Genomic DNA, 20,527 nt, shown 5'->3' with positions numbered 1-20,527 from the left:
TGGACTGAAGCATACAGAATTTTAAATGACTCTACTTAGCTGTCAGGAACCCAAACACAAACATCTGAGACACACTTGTTAAAATTTCTTCCTTAGAAGTCTGAAAGGTTTCAATGCTCTTAATATTCAACAAAAGAAAAAGGGGTTATTAGCTGTGCTCGCTGGCAACACAAACGCTGCAGACATCGAGAGCTGTAATTTGCTCACCTCGCGCATGCATCAAGGAACGGATCCGCCTGCTCAAGCCATCCCCAAACGTTGTAGGGTTCATAGCCAGCTCGTGAATTTTTCACTGCCGCTCCCTGCATGGTGGTGGGTCTTACTGTCACTTACCTTATGCTTTGCCAGAAATGTTTTGTGTGTGGTGGCATCGGATAATGGTGATAACGCTGGACTTCCTAGGAGAAAACTCAAGAGATTTCAGCTGCTCAGTTGAGAGTGTCTGTGCCACACTGGCCACCTACCCATGGCCTCAGCTCTCCAAAACCTGCCCAGAAACGCAAAATCAGTGATAAATCCAGCAAAAGCAGAAAAGCCAGGGGTTTTGAGACTTTAAAAATCTCCATACTTGCACCCAAGGAGGCATCTGGAATGATTACTGTCTGTCTTGGTTTTCTATCTCCCCTCCAGGCATTGTCCGTGCCTCCAGCGTGTTCCCTATCCTAAGCACAATATTGCTGTTGCTGGGAGGACTCTGTGTCGGAGCAGGAAGGATTTACAACAGCAAAAACAACATTATTCTCAGTGCTGGGATTCTCTTTGTTGCAGCAGGTATGTTCTCCTTAAATTGAGTCCTTACGAAATGCTGCCTTTCTAAACTGAAACGGACTGCGGAGAAGCTTGTTGACGGTTCTCTCCCTGTACCCCTTGTCCTAGACTGAGGACACTAGCAACATCACAGTAGGCAAATTTCTTAAGACAAAACTGTGGTTTTTGAAGCTCTACAGTAAATATATTCTAGAAAAGCATTTAGTTTTCCTGAAAAAGGAAGCTAAAGTCAGTAACAAGCAGGTTTTAGACTATTTAAAATGTATTCAACTTCAGATGAATCAGGCATCTCTTACATCCAGGGCCTTTTTCTTCTCTCTTATATGATGGCAGAAAAAAATTCACCTATGATAGGTGAGCCCATTTTTCACACTAGAAACATCTGAGAGAGTCAGCCACATTGTTAATAGCTTTCCCTGAAGCTCGGATTAAGCATGCTGCATTTAGATGAAAATTCAGCAAGGTGGAAGAGAACTTATCTCGATCAAGGTGAACAGCCATAGCCCTGAGCTGAAAATGTATTTCTATTATTATTCTGAACGTTATAATCCCACTAAAAATATTAGCAAGCTCCCATGTGCTACTTCTTTCCCACTGTGGCAATGAAGAGATGGGAACAAGTTCTGTTGAATATTTTGAAATCCGTGCGAGCATATGTGACCCAGATGTGGATCTCTTCTTTGTTTTTTCGAGAATAAATGAAATCTTGAGATAAATAAAAGCATAAATATATGTAACAAAATTTCCTGGTCTTAATCTTTGAACCATTCAGGTCCAGAAAGGAACGTGGCTTGAATTTTACCTTCCCAGCCACACCACTGATTTATGTTTTTCTCTCTCTCTAGGACTAAGTAATATCATAGGGATCATTGTCTACATATCAAGCAATGCAGGTGACCCAAGTGACAAGCGAGATGAGGACAAAAAGAACCATTACAACTATGGTTGGTCTTTTTATTTTGGAGCCTTGTCTTTCATTGTGGCTGAAACCATAGGTGTTCTGGCTGTGAACATTTATATTGAGAAGAACAAAGAGCTGAGGTTTAAGACCAAGAGGGAATTCCTTAAGACTTCTTCCAGTTCTCCTTATGCCAGGATGCCAAGTTACAGGTACAGGAGACGGAGGTCCAGATCCAGTTCTCGATCTACGGAGCCTTCTCCATCTAGAGACATTTCTCCGGTCGGCATGAAGATAGCAAGCACCATTCCCATGAATGAAATTTCCATGTACACTCTTTCCAGAGAGCCTTTGAAGGTTACAACAGCTGCCAGCTACAACGCAGACCAAGAAGCCAGTTTTCTGCAGGTTCACAACTTCCTTCAGAAGGAATTTAAGGAAGGACTCCATGTCAACATGGTCAATAGGAGAACGACGCCTGTTTGAAGTACCTTCCGTCCTTGCGCTTTTTGAAGAAATATCGAAACAGGATGGATCTGTCATGAAAGAGAAGGAGCGATGTTAAAATACCCTCTCACCTCTTTAATTGTGGCATGTGTTGAGGTAGCAAGTGGAGATCCTCTGGACCAACATAAAGATGTTACACACTCGTAGCTTCTTTTGAAAGCTATTAGGAGTTTGTTTCTTTCAGTTCTTGGTGTCACAAGATGAAGGCAGTTCATGTTCTTGCACTTTTGTAGTGTGTACAGTCTTGGAGAAACTGCAAAGGACTTGCCACCAGTGTGTTTTAAAGGATTACAGAAAAATTGTTGTACGACTTTTTTTTTTTTTTTCTAATATTGAGATCCCTTAATACAAACTTGCAAATATAATTTATAACCAAGCCCAAGGATGAATACGAACTACTCATCAAGTGAGCCACTTTCCTTTGACACAGCATAAGCTTTGCATCTTTCAAAAAAAAAAAAAAAAAAAGAAAAAAGAAAATATTTTTGAAGGCAACACTTTCTAAAACTGACCTGTGCTACTGAAACCATAGAGCACCCACATACTGAGCATTACAGACTCCCTGATGGGGTGGTAAGGGGGTCTCCCATTTTGGGTGTGAGGTGTCCCTTGGGGCAGTGCAGGTGGGGGAGAAGAGGGTGGGTGTATCTTGGAACACCTAGAAAGGGAAGGATCAAAGTAGGTGGGACTTGAGCATATTTGCAAATATCATTTCTTGCCTAACATTTAGAAAACTTGAATTCTCATTTCGACTAGCCCTAGTGCCTGATCCGGCAAGGTGCTGAGTGCTGTCTGTCAGGAGCCCCTATAGACTACGTATAGCAAGAGCGAGAAGCGGAGCTGAGCCAGGGTGGCCCACGCAGGCGGAGCCTCCAGTTCCCTGCGACTGCATTCCTGTTTCCCTTACTGCTTCACAAGTGCAACACTAACGCTACTGGAAACTAAGATCTCTGAGCAATGTGCGTAAGAAAATGAGAAGCTAATACATTCGGACGAGCAAAACTCCCTGCAGCAATGGGAACTGAGTGTTAACAGAATGGATGACAACTTTGTATTTTTTAAAACAGAACAAAAATAATCACCGTTTATGAGATATTTATTAAACTCTTTTTATTATGAATAAGTGCCGCATGGTGCAAGGTATAGTTGCTTTTCGATGGAAATGACGGTTCGACCTAATTTAATTTATTTTGTAATGATGAATCTACTTACGTGCAAAGAGCCCACAGAAAACTCTATGCATCGCCTAAGGGGGGGGACTAATTTACACCCTTTGCTTCTGTATGTTTCTGAAAAAGGCTGAAATATTTTTTTCTTTTAAATCCTTGCTTTTGTTTTTTACACTTAGGCTTGGGATTTTAAAGCTCGAGGGCCTGACTCAAAGGTAATTTAATTAATAATATTCATGTTGATTTTAGTGACCACTCAACCAAGCCATATGAGAACGAGGTGCCCAGTTCCCCTTGGATGAATTAGGTGCAGTGAGAGAGGAGCATCTAATCCCTGTAGATTCCTTGGAATATACCCATCATCTTTTCCCAGAAAATCTTTGCTACCAGAAGACTAGAGAAGTGGTGACAAGAAAAAAAAAATAAAAATCATTATTTAGAAAGCTTGGCTCACTGTTTGTAGGAGATCTTGGCCAAACTGTTAAAAACTTCTTTCGTCTGAGTTTGTCCTGCGATGGCCACGGCGTCAGTGACTCGGTGGTGTTTTGGATATGAGGCTTTCAACTAGTGGAACCAAGTCCTCCAGGAAAATCTTGGAGGAGCTGCCTTAACATCCCAAAAACCAAGTGAACCCCCTCTCCCCCGCCCCAGGTAAACCTTGCTTAAGCCTCTCTCCTTGCAAGAACCAAGACACAGTTCTTAATTTTAAGTGAAAACCTTCCCCCAATTGCTGTTAAGCTCTGCCTAGCCCTCAGCCCGACAGAGCGACATCATTATTTTGGCAGACGTGGGTTGGAGCCTTCATCCCTGCTTATTTAGAGTTTCCATTCAGGTTAAAACTCTGCTGGGATCCTTTTTCAAACCTCTGAACTCTGAGAGCTAAAGCAAATGGAGCGATGGGAACGATTTAAAAGTAGAAAATGTTGTGCTACTTTCTGTATCAACACACTATGGAGAAAGGTATTACACAAGCTTTTTAAAAAAATTCAAACAGAGGCAGACAAGAAAACTTTTTTACCTACTTTTCGGCTAGGACAACATAAAAGAGTTCTAAAATTATTAAAGTTCTTGATGAAAGGTTTTTTTTACAAGAATCTTTATGCTTTCAAACAATAAATTATTTCCTACTTTTTGAGACTTCGTAATATTAAAATACTTTGATTAGCTATGATAGAAGTAGAAGTTTGCAATGAAAAAAAAAAAACCACCCTTCTGTCTCATTAGTGTGTCATACTAAGTGCTAATTAATTTACATCTAATTATAGTCGATGTATTTTTCAAGTGCAATTTCCCAGAACTATTTGTTTCCCACTGTGTTAATAAACTAATAGTTAGAAATAAGTCCTCATCCGTGTTTACTGTAATTAAGAATAAAACCATTCCCTTTAAAACCAGGAGTTAGTTAGATATAGGCTGTTTTTTCTAAACTCATATACATTGAACTGGAAGTTGACAGTGTGAGGTTTGCTTTGCACGTCGGTTTTGTTCTTTTAATCTTCATTCTACCAGTGAATGTGTTTAAAACCAACCATCTGATTGCTGCCAAAGTCCAAGGCTTTTCTACAGCCTGGGTCAGACCTGCAGAGGCACGTGCAGTATTTTTACAACACATCGGAAAAAAAAAAAAAAAAAAAAAATCATCTGTTCTTCCACATCTTTCTGGTTTCCCTGGACAGCATCGAACACGAATTAGGCCACATTTCTCAACGAGGCCTGCAGATATCATCACTATATCATTAAGAATAATTGGTATTTTGGTATTATCCTATAACATACTGTAACAACAGACCTAAAAAAAAAAAAAAAAAAGTGCTATTGGATCAGATTCGACTTTCCAAGAAACAAAGTTTCAGGTATATTGTCAGCTCTCTTTTCCTAGTTTCTCATACACAATAGGAGTAAAAGAAGAAATCACTTCATATGCCCGTACATCTAACAATAAACTATTTTTATATTTCCTTTTCTTTCTGTATGGATCACATATCCGCAAGGGCTAATATATCACGTCCCTTGAGGTTACATTTCTGTCTGCAGTTCTAAAGTGTTATTTCCACTGTGCTTCAGTTCTACTGGTATAACCACAACCATGTATAATGTACTTAATCCTTACTTTTTAAATAAACCATTTTAAATGTATTCATTTTTGTGTGGAGAAAGGTATATAGATTTTTAACTTTCAAATTCTCTGAGCTGAGATTTCTGTGGTTTGTTGTTTGGGTTTTTTTTTTCACTTTTCTAGCTATTTTGATTGCAGCTGGGAATGCTACTGGAAACCAATATATCAGAGGAGAAAAAAACTATTCTTGTGGTCCAGTCCCGCAGAGCACAAAATCTGACATAAGCTATCTTCAAGATATTTCCAGTCATTTGGGTTGGAAACTAAGAAAAACCTTCTGGTTTCCAGCTTAAACTTGGCCCATATGAAGTACACCGGTTTCAGCTCCCAGTTTGAGGCTGGTAGGGTGGCCAGCGGCACCGCAAATCACCATCGAGAAAAATAAGCCAGTGTCTTCTGCAGTGCCAGCTCTGAGCCTGTACTTCGCCTCCACCTTTTGAGGTTTCACATGAATTCCCTTCCGAGCATCCTCCTCTCCCTGATCTTGTCCATTTTGCCTGCAGAACCCTCGACCCTGCGCTCTGAAGCTCCACGAAAGCCTTGCTCTGATCACCACCGTGAAATCCCAGCAGCAGGAGCAGCACCGAACGCAGGTCAGCAGTTCAGCAGCCTCTCGCCACTCCCAGACATCCCAAACCATCCCTGTGTGAGATTCTTCTTCAAATACATCTTTTAACTTTACCTTCCCAGTTCCCAAGCCTCCAGATTGTCTTTAAAGATGAAGGCTGCCTGCGTATCCCTATCTGCCTGCCTCTTCCCCGTCCGTATGATCAATTGGCACGTCTGGAGGGAGGCAGGACATTCATCTTTTCAAATGCCTCCGACACCCCGTAGTGAAACCATTTAAAGCTCAAGCCCAAAGCTGGTTCCCTTGAAATAAAATAAATAAAGGCTCTTCCCACGTTGCTGAGCAAGTCTGTGGGTAAGTAGTGACCCCAAGAGCTCTGCCTGCCCTGCTGTGAACAGGGATGTGTCGAAAAGTGATGTTGTTCGAGGGGGAAGCAAGGACAGAGTCCTTAAGGCTTCAGAAAGTGGAAAAAGAGTCCAGTGAGGAGGATGTGGCATTTCCCTGGAATAAGAAAACTAACAAACACGGGAGGTGCCAAAAATAAAAGGGAATGACGAGCGCTCTGCACCTGTCTGCACAACGGCTCGTCTTACAGCCGCCGCGCCTTGCTCCCCCAGAGCTGAAGGGATCGCTTACCGAAGGGGCACACCCGCCACGGCGGGAGGTATTTTAGGAGAAGGAAGCTGTGGATGAGACGTGTGGGCAGCACGGGGATGGGCAGCCCTGCCTGTGCGCCCTGGGGCCGCGGGGCCGCGGCCGGCCGGAGCCTGGGCTGTGTCCGGCAGGGCAGGATCCTGTCTGCTTCTTCATGCCCCAGCCCATGGGAGTCTATGAAAACAAAACAAACCAAACCAACCAAAACACACACACACACACATTTTTCTCTTGCCTTCAGCGACTTTAGGCTCAGAATTAGGAAGCTTTTGGAGGGTGCCACTGGCAATACCCCGGTATCGGCCACGCAGAGCTGACCACGGTCACGGTGGGCTCACCAGCAATGCTGGGGCTCGAATAATTGCCAAGTTGCTCCTGTTTGAAGAAAGCTGTTTGCTGAAAACGCATTTGAGCTGAGAACAGACCAGGCACCATCTCCTCCACGCTGGGTTATCCCCACCTGGGAAGGGCCTCCTGCAGGACATCCTTCTGCAAGAAGGGAATCACAGAATTCGGTTCATCTGGTTGTGGTGAATACTGATGCTGATCTGGAAGGAAAACAGAAAAGTGCAAGTTCTAAGGAGCAGAGCCAAGCCAGTGCCTCTGCTAGGGAAAAAAATAATGCAATAGTTGATCTTGAGACATCTCCTTCAGCATTTTCTCCAGTAGAGACACATAATTGTGTCTCTCGCTCACTGCTGCTAAAGTGCAACTAATTACAACCCTCCCCGCCTCCCAACGGGTCCTCACTAATAGCCTGGTTGTATTCCATGTGATATTGATTTTTAAATGTGAATACTTGCCAGCTGACCCAGGGAGACTGCAGAAACCATTCCTAGAGGATTAGGTATCGTGGTCTTCTGGATGCACAGAAAACTTTTGGGGTTTCTCTCAGTCCTTTGCTCCCCCAGAAATCATTTTTGCTTCTGCAGTTTGCCAGATGCCCGCCTGGCCCACGAAGTCACCGGCCTCCCAGGGAGGGCAACTTCACCTCCACGCTGGGCCAGAAGTTCCCAGGCTGGGGACAGAGGCTCAGCCCATGGGCAGAGGAGCCTTTTGGTTCTTGCCATGGCCATTGCAGGGGCCACAAGCCACGATCACCAAATACCCGCCAGCGGCCCCCAAAACGCACGGAGCCTGTGCCGGGAGGAGGAGGCAGCAGTGCCCCTGTGATGCAGCTACGTCCGCTCATGTAACAAACCCACAGAGCTCGTGCGGAGCAATAACCCCACAAAAGTTTCTTTCCCATGGGCCGGTGGCTCTAGGTCCCTTTTTTTTTTTTTTTTTTGGGGACAATATTTCATCTGAGTTGCAGTAATGTGGGGTTTCAATCTCCAGGGAAGCCGCTGCCTCTCCTGTTAAAGCTCACTGTGTCTCGTTCACACTCTCAGCTCCGCTCTGCAGGGGAGGGAAGGATGAATTTTCCCCTCCTGATTTCACTTTAGTTGTTTCCTAGATATTATTAGGAAACTGAAAACAAAACCAAACCCTGAGGAACTTATCCAGATCAGAGTACCTAAACGAGAACAAAAAGTCTGATTCTTGCCAATGCTGGAAGAGACACAAAGAACAACACCAACAAAAATATTAATGAGTTCCCACCCCTGCAGTCCTTGTAGGTTGCAATTAGTCTAAAGCGTGATCATTAGCACTTGCTTCCTCAGCATCCAGAACCTTGCTTTGTGCCCACATTTGTAAACACACAGTCACTTCCTTGCACTCAGCTTGCAGAGGACCTGTGGAGTTTGTGGCATCAAGTCTGGATGCAGTTCCCAAGATCGACTGATGTCTAGTGAACTTTAACAACAGATTGCTTCAAAAGAAAAGGCATTAAATTTTTAATGTGTTCTTTTTCTGGTTTAAAGTCCATTCCCTTTAGGATTTTCCACTTTCATGAGAACTTTTGGTTCTGGTTTAAATATAAACCTCTAGTATTTTTCCCAGCCCCAACCCAGCATATCACAGTACTACACAGGGCTCTGAGCATCTTCCTACAGATGTGCCCGTGGTCTCTGGTCCCTGCCTCGCCCCATGTCCCCAGCAACATCCCCAGTCCCTTTCCCCTCCAGTTTCACACCACGACCTTCTTTCCTTCCCATGACTCCCACCGCCCCAGCAGGACATCAGATGCCAACACCAGGTTAGACATGTCACCCTGCTCCCCGGGTGTGTCTAAGCTGGCCCAGTCACACACCAGGCAATGTAAAGTTAACCCCTTTAAGTCATATTTCAATTACAGTTATTTCAAATCTTTTTTTTTTTTTTAACTTATTCTTTATATTCTCTCCCTTTCCCATATTCTCTCCCTTTCCCACCCTCCCCTTTCACCTTAACTCCTTGCTTCAAATTGTCCTCATTAACTTGAGCTGACACTTCGCACCTTTATTTTGACATCAAATTGGTGTGTTCATGAAAACAGGACTGGAGTAGCTTTGACATTATCTTGACATGATAACGTGATATTTGCAGCTTTCCACTGACATATTTTAACCATTCTTTTGACATTCAGGTAGTCGTTCTCCTCAGTTTGACATTGCAATTGTAATGTCATCTCCATAGTGGCCTCTGCTTTGACATTATCATCAAATTAGCTTTACGATCAGCTGAAATATCAAAGGGAAGGAGTGAGGTTGGCCCCAGCCCCTGCAGTCTGGGTTTAGGGAGACAGAAGTCACTTGTGCCAGGCGAAGGCTGGAGTTACTGTATGCATCGAGGCAAGCCTGCATGGTGGGAAAACAAGCAAGCACTCGAGAGGTTTTGTGTAAGAAACAACAGGCAAAACGTACAAAAAAAACAACCCTCCAAACCCAGAAAAAAACAAGGCTACTCAGAATACTCCAGGTTAATTAAAAAATATTCATCATAAAAATAAACAATAAAATAAATAAGCTTGCTTATTTTGCCACTTTACGCCGCAGAGCCTGGCTCTGGAGGGACACCCAGCCCTGCACTCCTTGCAGAGGCTGCCGCGAGCTGAAGGCACGGGTGTGCAGTTTGTGGGCGCCGGGGCTATTAAACTACAGGATCAGACCAAACCGAGGCCCAACGCTATTATAAACACATATATTTTTATAACCCCTCTGAAAAGTTAATCATCCTATTAATGCCTATTTCTGGGCACGCCGCAAGTCAAGAGCTTTGGCCGGCAGCTGTAGCGACTCAGAGTGAGCGCCCACCCAGTCGGCTTGTGGGAATCCAAAACAAACCCAGCGGGACGGGGCAGAAAGCTGAGCTCTGCCGGGCACTGCGCTCCCTACGTGCGTTAATACCTCCTGGCCGCGGCACTGACACAGGCCAGCAGCTGCCGCCGGCCGGCCGGCGCGGGAGGGCTGACGTTTGTGAACCTTTGGATGCGCCAGGATTTTGGGAGCCCTCGTGAATCACCCGCCGCGCTCTGCTGGGAGCACCGGTCCGGAGCAGGATGGATGAGAGCAAACCCCTGAAGGTCCGGCTGACGTTCTCCGTGATCCTGGTTGGCGTCTCGCTCCTGTTTGCAGCCGTAGTGACTGACCACTGGGCCGTGCTGAGCCCCAGAGTGGAGGCATCTAACGCCACCTGCGGAGCGGCTCATTTTGGGCTATGGCGACTCTGTACAAAGAGGATTTTTAGGCAAGAGAAAGGTCCCAAAGAGAAGGGCTGTGGGCCAATAAGCCTGCCAGGAGGTAGGTGACCAATGCACGGGAGAAAGCGCCAGGTGGCCACTCCAGGCTTTGCTTAGGAGGTTGCAGGACATGGCAGAAGGAAAATAGGGTCTGTGTTGCTGTGGCATGGGGCTGCATGGGGCTGTTTTCATGCTGGTCTGCAAACACACCTCGTTTTCATCCCTCTTGCCGTACGTGTGCGCTGTGCTGCCTTGCACGTCTGTTTGTGACCATATTTGAGTCTCCTGTGCAACGACAGTGGCAGGGGGAAGGGGAGGAGGATCAGGCACGGTGGAAATCACAGAGTGAAGTTGGGATGGAGGAAATTTTGCTGACGTCAAGCGTGGGTCCCGCAGCACCCAGGCACACTGACAGCAGCAAGCAAGAAAGAGGATTTATGGGTCCACCACACATAGCTGGATCTTTAGAATTTCCAGATCCATACAGCTACGAAGGAACAGCCTGTTCCTGGTGAGCATTAGGTTATCTCCAAGCTACTTCTGTAACTGTTCCTCAGGGTAGGGAGGAAGAGGTGCCCGCAATAGGTCTTGCCAACTTACCAAAAAAAAAAAAAAAAAAAAACGTTGAAGGAATTTCTCATTGACTTACTGAGCTTCTTCACCTCCTGGCGGAGGCAGCCGGGTCCCAAACACGTCTCCACTATGGGTTTCTCCAGCGCAGTCGATAAGGGAGGGCAGCGGGGGAGCGGGCACGGCTGCTTTCTGGGAAGACCGTTACATTCCCATGGTAAAAGGAGCTCATTATGTTTTTGCTGATCGCAAAGTCAGCAACATTCACGCCGTATGCACTAATACACTCCCTCCGTGACTGAGCTACGCTGCCTTTTTAGAAGGCTCATAGGGTACTGGATGCTTTCCAGAACAGAAATAACAGGATTGCCTTCATGTTGGACTCGCTGCTTGAAATGAAATATATGTTAACACACATTTGAAAATTTCCTGTGAAAAAATCTTACTGCCTGGGCTTATCGTACAGTCCCTGTATTACTGCATTTCTTTATCTCTTTGGCCAAATTAGACGTTCTGAAGAGAGGAGCTCAGCCACAGCGTTTGGATCTGCCTCTAACCAAATTTGGGAGTGTGTCATCTCTATGCTTAATGTCTCTCACGAAGGTACTTACGTGCCTAGAGACATATCCCTCACTGTACGGCTTTCCTCGCGCACACGCCGAGGAAAACTCCCACAAAAGGAAAAACAACAGAAATTGGCGGATAAACTCCAAAATTGCACAACTGCGGGGTAAATATAAAACTCATAAATATCCAGCTGTCTGCAAAAAGCAGATTCGCAGGCAGGGCAGCACGAAAGCAGCTACTATCTTTGACAGACATCAGCATGTGCTTGCACAGGCATTGAGTCACGTCCCAGCGCTGCCGTTCTGCTGGGCACAGCGAATAACCGGGTGATGATGGAGGAGCCGAGCCACCCACCCCACCCCGCATGTGGTTTTTCAGCTCTTTTTTTTAAGGTATTTGGGAATTTGGATGACATCCTGCATCGTAATCAGCATCTGAGGTTTCAAGGGGCGAAATTCGCACCTCAATTATAATAGAAATATTTTAATCCCCGTTTTACTCACACAGGGAACACAGCGTGGGGTGGGAGGGGGGGAAGCACAGCCCCTGTGAATTCAGGCTGATAAATGATGCTGCGTCCGCATGGTTTGCATTAGATTTCACACTTCTGGGAAGAGATGTCAGCAGGGAAACACCGGGGTTGTGAAAACTGCAGCAGGCAAGAAAATGTGAATGAACAAACGTGCAGTAAAAAAGCAGATGTGGGCACTGGTTTTCCTGAAAATCATGAGACATAACCAGACATTACTGCCAGGGCTGGAAAAGAAACATAAGAATTTATCACTGCATTAATAACCATTTACCAGTCACTCCCTGCAGAGGAAATGGATGGCACGATTAACATTATTTATTAGGTTTTGAGCTCAGCACAGTGTGCAAAATGGGGAGGAAGACTTGGCTTGCAGTCCACAAAGCAGGGCTGTGATTTAGGCAGAGCTTTAAAATTTTACAGCGCTCTTCCGAGGATCTTGACAAATTGGAAAGGGTTCAGCATCCTGCTGTAAGAAATAAAAAGATCAGGGAGACGGCTGTTAAAATCAGGCAAATTCAGATTAGTACTGAGACATTTTTATCTGTGGTCAGTGGGCACCGGCGCACTTTACTACCGGCTGTAAACTGACTTGCTGCCAGTAAGTCCAGCGTAGGTGCTGCCCTGCAAAGGGGGCTGTGGTGTGCCTGCACGCTGGGCGGGCGCAGCGGGGATGCTCTCGAGCCCGCGTGTGCTGCCAGCAGGTTAAATAGGTCCTTGTAAATATGGGAACCTGCGCTCAGGCAACTGGAGAGGAAAAGTGCTCGAGCAAATGGCTTATCAGCAGGGCTGTCTCATTCCCTGCGTCCGTACGAGAGGTTCACTCTGCAAGACTGGTATGAAATTAAACTATTCGGAGATACCATCTCCAGAACTCAGTGTGTGTCAGAGGCCTTCTCCTGGCGTGTTGGCCAGGTCGGAGCCCAAGGTCTGGCCCCCTCCACCGCTCAGCCCTTTAACACCTCCTCTAATCACAGCAGCAGGTCCTGTCTCCCAGACCTAACACAAATGAACCCCCCCCCATTAAAAGCCAGGTTTTTCTAACCATCCAGCCTGCCACAAAACCCCACCTGCTATAAAACCTCCATCTCAGGTTCAAGGGCAAGGTGGGCTCCAGCCCCTCCCCAGCCCGTCGCTCCAAAGCTCATGGGTGACAGCTCCACCTGAGCCTCTGCCTGGCCCAAACTTCTCGTGGCCCTTCTGCCCGTCCTCCCCCCATGGATCTCCAGATTGCAGACCCCCAAGTTTCTACCACAGCTCAACGTGTTTGCATTTTGACTGTGCCCCGTGGCTGCGTAGCTGCCATCCAGCCCCATGGCGGTGGGCAGCAGGAGAATTTGGCTCTGCACAAATAGAGGAAACATGAATTGGCCAATTTGCCTCCAACACAGTGGTCATCCAAGAATGGAGGGTCTGAAGGGAGGGGACCAGGAGGGCTGTAAGGGCAGGTGACCTGGGAGAGGGATGACGCTGTGTGTTACAACCCTGAAGTTCGTGCAAGCCTTAATGACCACAGAGCCCCTGGACTGTCCCCATCAGCACACTGAGGTGACCTCGTGGCAGAGATAATGCAATTAGGGGTGGAGAGAAACAAAGATTGCCACACGGTTTTCATCCATTATAAAACCCATTTTAAATTCTACCCATTATGTAAATGTGGTGTGACACAAATGGGCTTTTCTCTTATTCATGATGGCACCAGAGAGGCACTGAAGTCCCTCAGATCTCTTGAATAACAGGGAGCCTTGTTGAAACAGATATTCCTAGCTCAGCAAAACACCGAAGCATCTTTAAACTGAAAACAAACACCTCCAAAAACACCTCCCCTAGAGCTAATCCCCCTTTTGTGATAACCCCATTTATCGTACCTTGGCAAAGATTTGCTGTAAGCCACAAGACACAGAGGCAGCTCCTTTTCCTGCAGACAAGCCCATCTCTAACAGAAGGGTTTGTGTGCGCCCCCACTCTGATGAGGACCGGAGGGTGGACTGGGCTGGTTTGGTTCACCCGCAGTGCACACAAAGCTGTGCTGTGTCCCCCATCATACCATGTCGGATGGCTTCACCTTGGGCCTTGTACAGCCAACACACCTGGGGACTCCTTTGAGTTCAGGCTATTCAGAGAACTAATTAAAAGCCAAACCAAAAAATCCAAATAAAGTGTCCCAGATTCATCCCATCTCCCTCCCTCCCCTTCAGCCCAGGAGTGAAAGGATCCCCAAACTGGGATCACCAGACATGATGATGCTCAGCCTCAGCCACCACTCAGTTGCTGGCAGAGGCACACAACTTCTGCTCGGGGGCTCAAAACTCGTAGTTTCAGTCATAGAGGTCTGAGTTCAAATATATCTCCTCCAGTCATTTGCAAGGATAATAAAGAACAGGTCAGGAGATGCCAGAGCAGAACACTACCCTAGTCTCCAGCAAGGAGAAGCTGCAGATGAAATAAAAGTCAGCTTATAAAATTAGGTAGATAAGAGAGTCTCGAAGGAATCTTCCAGTAACGGGCCCAAACCCGCTGCTTTACAATTGCCTATCTCCTGGGAGAGAGAAAATAAATCCTTCTTAAGTCAATAACTCCAACACCTGCCATTTACGTGACAGAAAAAAACCCCACAAGAACCAGCAGGTAACATGCAGTACCCTGGTATGTTCTTGCCACTAGAAATAAATCCCGTAAATAAACACTGAAACACTCTGTGCCCCCAGGCAGAAACCCACAGCGCATCCTGCATGATCCTGCACCCAGGACCCAGCTCAGGCTTTACAGAATCACACAGAATCACAGAATGATCTAGGTTGGAAAGGACCCTGGAGATCATCTGGTCCAACCGTTCTCCTAGCACAGTTCCCACCTACAGCAGATCCTTAAGCTCTAAGTCGACCCGACTCTTGAACCCCTCCAGGGATGGGGACTCCACCACCTCCCTGGGCAGCCCATTCCAACGCCCAACAGCCCGTTCTGGAAAGAAATGCTTCCTGATATCTAGTCTGAACTTTCCCAGGCACAACTTGAGGCCATTCCCTCTTGTCCTGTCGCTTACTACTAGGCTAAAGAGGCTCAAACCCAGCTCTCTGCACCCTCCTGTCAGGGAGCTGTAGAGGGCGATGAGGTCTCCCCTCAGCCTCCTCTTCTCCAGACTAAACAATCCCAGTTCCCTCAGCCGCTCCTCACAGGACATGTGTTCCAGACCCTGCACCAGCTTTACCCCACGACCTGCCCTGGAGCAGCTTGTCCCAGCCTGGGTGCCCAAGAGGACCAGTATCTCCTGGAAACTGGTGCTAACGATGGCCAAGAGATGCTGGTGTTAACCAAGCGGCCCCTTGCCGCAGGCAGTGCCTGTACTTGGTGCAATCTTGGCGTGGGTGCTGGGTCTGATGGGAGTCCAACACCGGGGGCAGGAGGGGTGCTGGGGCAGGCGCTGAGCGTGTCCTCTCCAGCCCAGCTCAGCAGAATAGCACAATCAGAGCTGGCGCTGCTCAACGCCTCTCTGCGACTGCACCCTTCCAGCCAAATTCCTGGCGAGCAACTGTTCTCCCAGCTCCACGCCCCTTCAAACCTTCAATTAAATCGGTTATAAATAGCGAGAACACCCTCCACCCTAACCCTGCTGCTGCCAAAGCTTCGAGTCAGCAGGTCCTCACCAGATCCTTCCCCATCCCACTGGGACGCTGGGGCTGAAAGCCTCCCGTGCATCTCCTGACAGCAATGATGCTGCTTCGCTGGCTGACTCTCTCTAGGCTGAGTATGAATCAATATCGTGGCTATTGGGAGACTCATCTACCATCTTCCCTCCTCCCAGTATCACCCTGCCCCACGATCTTGATGCTTGTTCACTTCACACTCTGTAAATAGCCCATGTACCTGGCAGCATGCTCAGGATAAGTCCAAGTAGAAGAACTTCATAAAGTTTCCACTCTACTATCTTATCAAATTAGCTTAATAGACTGCTCTGATGGGAGTGAACTTTGTGACAGGTTGCGTGGGACCCTCTTTGCCCTTGACTTGTACATATTTGATTTGCCCTCCCCTTCCCGGACAACTGTTTGTGGCTTCAGATAGCTTTTGTATTTTTTACTGACAGCCAAAACAAAGCCCTTCATGTCCCTACTGTAGTAAACCGCCATGCGCTTGGCTGCCTTGCAGCAGCCACCTCTCTGGGACCCCTGTAGTGTGGTGACGTCCCCCACCCATGCAGCACAACACCCTGGGCTGCTCCCCCCTGCCAGCCGCTGCTGCACAGGGGTCTACAAGCTGGAGGAGGGAAGAGCCAGGAGGGAGAAGGTGGGTGAGGACACTCCATCCTCCCTTTTTGGAGTCCAAGCTCACTACAGAAGTGCCAACCGCCCTACAGCCGATGGGGTGATGCCGCTAAGGAGTGTGTTGGCAGTGGCGAGGGGAGGTGAGCTGAGATGCCAGCTCAGCTGCACGGCAGGTCTCATCACCAGGAAATACAGCTGAGCGGCAGAAATGTGTGATGGCCAAAGGCAGAACACGAAAAGTTATCTGTAATTCACATTTTAAGTAGATAAGCAATCAGTGCGCACAGCTCTTGGAGGGGACTTCAGCCTTGTCCATGCTGGAGTGGGTGACCTGGCATGCATGTGCCACTCGTCTGCTCCAGAATAAAACACATCCAACTCCAATTTATCAGTATCACCAAGAGTAGGGAACCTTAAAAACATTGCACATTTGATACATCAGTAAAAAGCAAATTCATTTTTCCTACATTTTATCAGCGATTTCGAAGCACACAAAATTAAATTACCTTTTCTCTTTCAGAACACAACTGCTCCTACTTCAAGCACTTCACACCAGGACAGAGCTCGGAGATATTTGAAGTAACCACCCAGAAAGGTAAGAATGATCCTGAAAAACACTTTCCTGAGGTGCACACAAGATATAAGGTAAAGAGGTCCCCAAAATGAGAGCTCAACCCTGGTTCTGCTGAAAGCAGTAGAAGGATTTCTATCAGAGCTGGGAAAAAATGTGAAAAATGCTCTGAACAAGGTCAAATGCCAGCTTCCTGGGAAGAATAATTTTTACATATGATCACACTCTTATGTGTGATGTTACTTAGAGTCGTCCCACAAATATATAACAATGTCAATGCATGTGAAAACCCCAAAAAGTGTTTTCAGCATAAAAACGACTTTACAACATTGGCACTATCGGCGACAGTCTGAGCCTTTGCCATCAAAGGAAGAAGACATTAATAAAATCTAAATGAATAAATCATACCCCAAGCGGAGTCTTGACCCTGAAAAGAAGAACAGAGGCTCTGTGAAGACCATTAGGAATTCTATGCTTCATATTGATTTTATATGAAAGTCATGTAAAAAACAGAGCAAACAATGGAAGGAAGGGACAGGGATCCCACAAAGACATTCACAGTCCGTGTTTACAGAGCATGGATTTGGAAAACAGTCTTTCACTTTTCTAATAAGTCGCTGATAAAGCCAAATATTTTTAGCACTCATCTAATACGCTCCTCTCTTTTCTCACCCTCTCATTAAGGACAAATCCCTTTCCAGTTTGCCACACAACATATTTTGCTACATAAATAAGCTGGTGATTACATGACACATATGAAACAATCTGCTTTGCTTCCCTTGGAAATGATAATGGTGGAAAACCCTGCACAAAGAAATGCGGTTTCTTAAGACAGGAAAGACTGAGAATTTTAGGTGGATGGAAGAACATATAGCTGAGCTACCTGCTTTTGCTCATTTATCTACTTTCAGATCCAGCCATATGATCTTAAAAATGCACCCAATGCCACCTTAGTCCTTTCAGGAAAATATCAGGAAGAACTTCTTTTCTTTGAAGTAAAAGAAAAAGCTTAAGCCCCAGCAAAAGATTTTACATCAAAACAAACTCGTTCAGGCAGTTGCAGCATATAGTAAAGAGAAACATTAAGGAAATTATAATAAAACAGTGGTATGAAAAGCAATGAGAACAAAGAGTGATCTGCTGCTCCCTTTTGCAGAAATAGCTATGATTTGATGGGAGCTCAATTAGTAACAGGCAAAAAAATTCTTCATGATTTTGCCTGGGAGATATTTTTTTTTTAATGGCTTGAAAGGCAAATATCATCAGGCACTGTGATGTTCATGCATGGCTACATGTGTTAAATATTAAACTAATCTAAAAACAAATGCAATATGTAAATGAAGGCCTGAATTATTCAGTTCGAAATTCTTCCCCTCCATTCAGGCACTGAAGTGTGCTTCAGCTGGGAAAAGTGTCCAGTGCACAACTTAGCTGGCTTAGAAAAAAAACAGGACATTGGTTTAATGCTATGCCCCAAAGAATCTGGGTTTTCACAGAGCTGGAAATCACTGCCTTAAAGGGAAAAAAAAAAAAAAAAAAGAAGTGCTATGCAAACACTTCACCTCTGGCCTCCTGCCTGCTTTGCCTGCGTGGGTTTCGAGCCCTGTGGAGCACAGAGCCGTCCTTCTGGTTTGGTACAACATGGGCACCTTGCACGGGGGCCTTGGCAGGGCTCTGCGTTACAGACCGGGAATAAACCCAGCATAGAGCTGCCTATTTACTCTGCGAGTAGAGTGTGGAGGAAGGAAGGAGAGCGTGGAGCCCAGTAAGGCTTCAACAATAACATCAATATAGCAGAGCTAGAACGAGTCCAGCCCTGAGCTTCATCAGACCAATACAGGCACCGTTTGCTCTTGCAGTAAGTGTGCAGAAGCGTTTCCCCATCCTGCTCTGGTTTTAAATCCTTCGTGTTCAAAAGGCACACGGCCAGTACTTGCCCCTGCTTTTATAAAGAATCGATTCACCAGAGCCACCTTTCCGCAGCAGTAGGAGGATACATATTTTTCAGAGTGACCTACTGCAAAGTGACAACAGCTGATGGGAGCATGCTCAAAATCTGCATACATTTGCATTTTTTTGGTGTTTGTTTTGCTTTGGCAGAATACAGCATTTCAGCTGCAGCCATTGCCATCTTCAGCGTTGGCTTTGCAATCATCGGAACCATCTGCGTCCTCCTGTCCTTCAGGAAGAAGAGGGACTATCTGCTGAAGCCAGCATCCATGTTCTACACCTTTGCAGGTAGGAGGCTCCGCGCTCACATACTTGCACTCAATTTGTAGGACAATGTAAAGAAACTTAGAAAGATCCTTGGTGAATGGAGACACTTCTAAAAATGCCCTGAAAGGGGGCATTTTCTTTCTAGCCATGGTAAGGCTACAAGTCCCTGTGTGGTGTTCCAGCTGAAGAGCTCGGAAAATGTGCTGCTCAGCGAGCATTACCCAGCAGGTTGTCTGTATTTTCTCCAGCTACCTCTAAAAGGGGCTTTTCTAGCGTATTCAGTGCCAGCCTCAATCTAAACCAGGGATATACACTATACTATCTCACGTATTAAGACTCGTACCAAAGAAACGGCTGATCCAGGCCCAAAATACAGAGCTGTCTCCTAAAAACACGAAGACTGCATTTTCACACAAGCCGTACTTTGACGTGACACAATACCTGAAAGACAGATGTGCAAATTGTCACCTCAATAAAAACCTTACTCAACCATTGGAAAAGCTCCCAGGGGAATGCAATTATTCCTCCACCACTTTGAGTTTGCCATCCAAGCCTGTCTAAAAGATCACACTCAACAAGTCATCAGCTGACTTGGATGGCCTGGGTGGCTCTAAGCAGTTGCAAGCGTTGGTTCCTTCAGACATTGAAGTCAGTGACTCACCTGTGAATCTCACTGCAATTCCTGTATGCAAAAAGACAGATGAGGTGGTTAATTAAGGATGAAAAATTGACAGCTGGTTATTCAACCCACCGCTCCTATCTTCCTTCAGGTCTCTGCATCATCATCTCTGTTGAAGTCATGAGACAATCTGTGAAAAGGATGATCGACAGCGAGGAGACAGACTGGATTGAGTACAGCTACTCCTGGTCCTTCGCCTGTGCCTGCGCCTCCTTCGTCCTGCTCTTCATCTGCGGCATCACCCTCCTCCTGATCGCGCTGCCTCGCTTCCCCCAGAACCCCTGGGAGACCTGCATGGATGCAGAACCGGAGCACTGATGCTCCCAGCACCCATGGAAAAAAATCCAGAAAGTGTTCCGAAACGATTTGTATTTTTTAAAAAATCTGGGTCTCACTACACAACATGCACTCCATTAACTAAGCCATTACTGAACCAAGGCTGAGAATGACTGTGGATCTAGAAGGGTCCAAGAAAGAAAACCTGTATTGGTGAATATGTGCTGAGCTGTATGGGACTGCTCTGTGACGATTTGGGGTGCCCTGTGCTAATGCAGTTGAGGGAAAAATCTTTGTGTAAGGCAGCTTGTACCACAGAGAAGAGAGCTTTTTAGGGAGATGTCCTGTGTAGATCCATGAGAAATATCAGACTTTTGCACCTCACTTGGTCAGAGAGACAGTGAGAAATTCTAGCCCTGGGGGGAGTTTGTTCCCCCATTTATGCTGTACTCCTATCTCCCTAAAAAGGGTTATCTTACCACTCTGGAATAAGGAGAAGATACTTATGCTATTCTAGTAACTGTTAAAATTCAGGAAAAACAAACAAACAAAAACCCCACAACACAAAAAACTCC

The 20,527-nt window shown here is 46.1% G+C and overlaps 2 protein-coding genes across 4 annotated transcripts in view; both read left to right on the top strand.

Annotated features, from left to right (window-relative positions):
* Positions 1 to 4,957, top strand: part of LOC113486723 (voltage-dependent calcium channel gamma-5 subunit) — a 93,424-nt gene extending 88,467 nt beyond the window's left edge. For all 3 annotated transcript variants that reach the window (XM_026860911.1, XM_026860912.1, XM_026860913.1), the window contains 2 exons: positions 631 to 771; positions 1,614 to 4,957. In XM_026860911.1, the coding sequence (XP_026716712.1) occupies positions 631 to 771; positions 1,614 to 2,152 (680 nt within the window). In that variant the 3' untranslated portion in view covers positions 2,153 to 4,957. The remainder of the gene's footprint in view (positions 1 to 630; positions 772 to 1,613) is intronic.
* A 5,040-nt stretch (positions 4,958 to 9,997) lies between these two features.
* CACNG1 (calcium voltage-gated channel auxiliary subunit gamma 1) lies at positions 9,998 to 20,116 on the top strand. Its single transcript, XM_026860916.1, has 4 exons — positions 9,998 to 10,342; positions 16,730 to 16,804; positions 18,881 to 19,018; positions 19,768 to 20,116. The coding sequence occupies exons 1-4, from the start codon at positions 10,102 to 10,104 to the stop codon at positions 19,992 to 19,994; spliced, it is 681 nt and encodes a 226-aa protein (XP_026716717.1). The 5' UTR covers positions 9,998 to 10,101; the 3' UTR covers positions 19,995 to 20,116.
* Positions 20,117 to 20,527: the final 411 nt, after the last annotated feature.

Source organism: Athene cunicularia (assembly GCF_003259725.1).
Source record: "Athene cunicularia isolate RWA chromosome 18 unlocalized genomic scaffold, athCun1 chr18_part1, whole genome shotgun sequence".
In the NCBI taxonomy this organism is placed as follows: Eukaryota; Metazoa; Chordata; class Aves; order Strigiformes; family Strigidae; genus Athene; species Athene cunicularia.
The sequence above is the reverse complement of the archived record's forward strand: the minus strand, read 5'-3'. Positions and strand labels throughout refer to the sequence as shown.

Coding starts and splice junctions, on each gene's coding strand:
- CACNG1 (XM_026860916.1), top strand. CDS start 10,102: ATGGATGAGAGCAAACCCCTGAAGGTCCGGCTGACGTTCTCCGTGATC. Junction 10,343..16,729: donor GCCAATAAGCCTGCCAGGAG/GTAGGTGACCAA, acceptor TTTCTCTTTCAG/AACACAACTGCTCCTACTTC. Junction 19,019..19,767: donor CATGTTCTACACCTTTGCAG/GTAGGAGGCTCC, acceptor ATCTTCCTTCAG/GTCTCTGCATCATCATCTCT.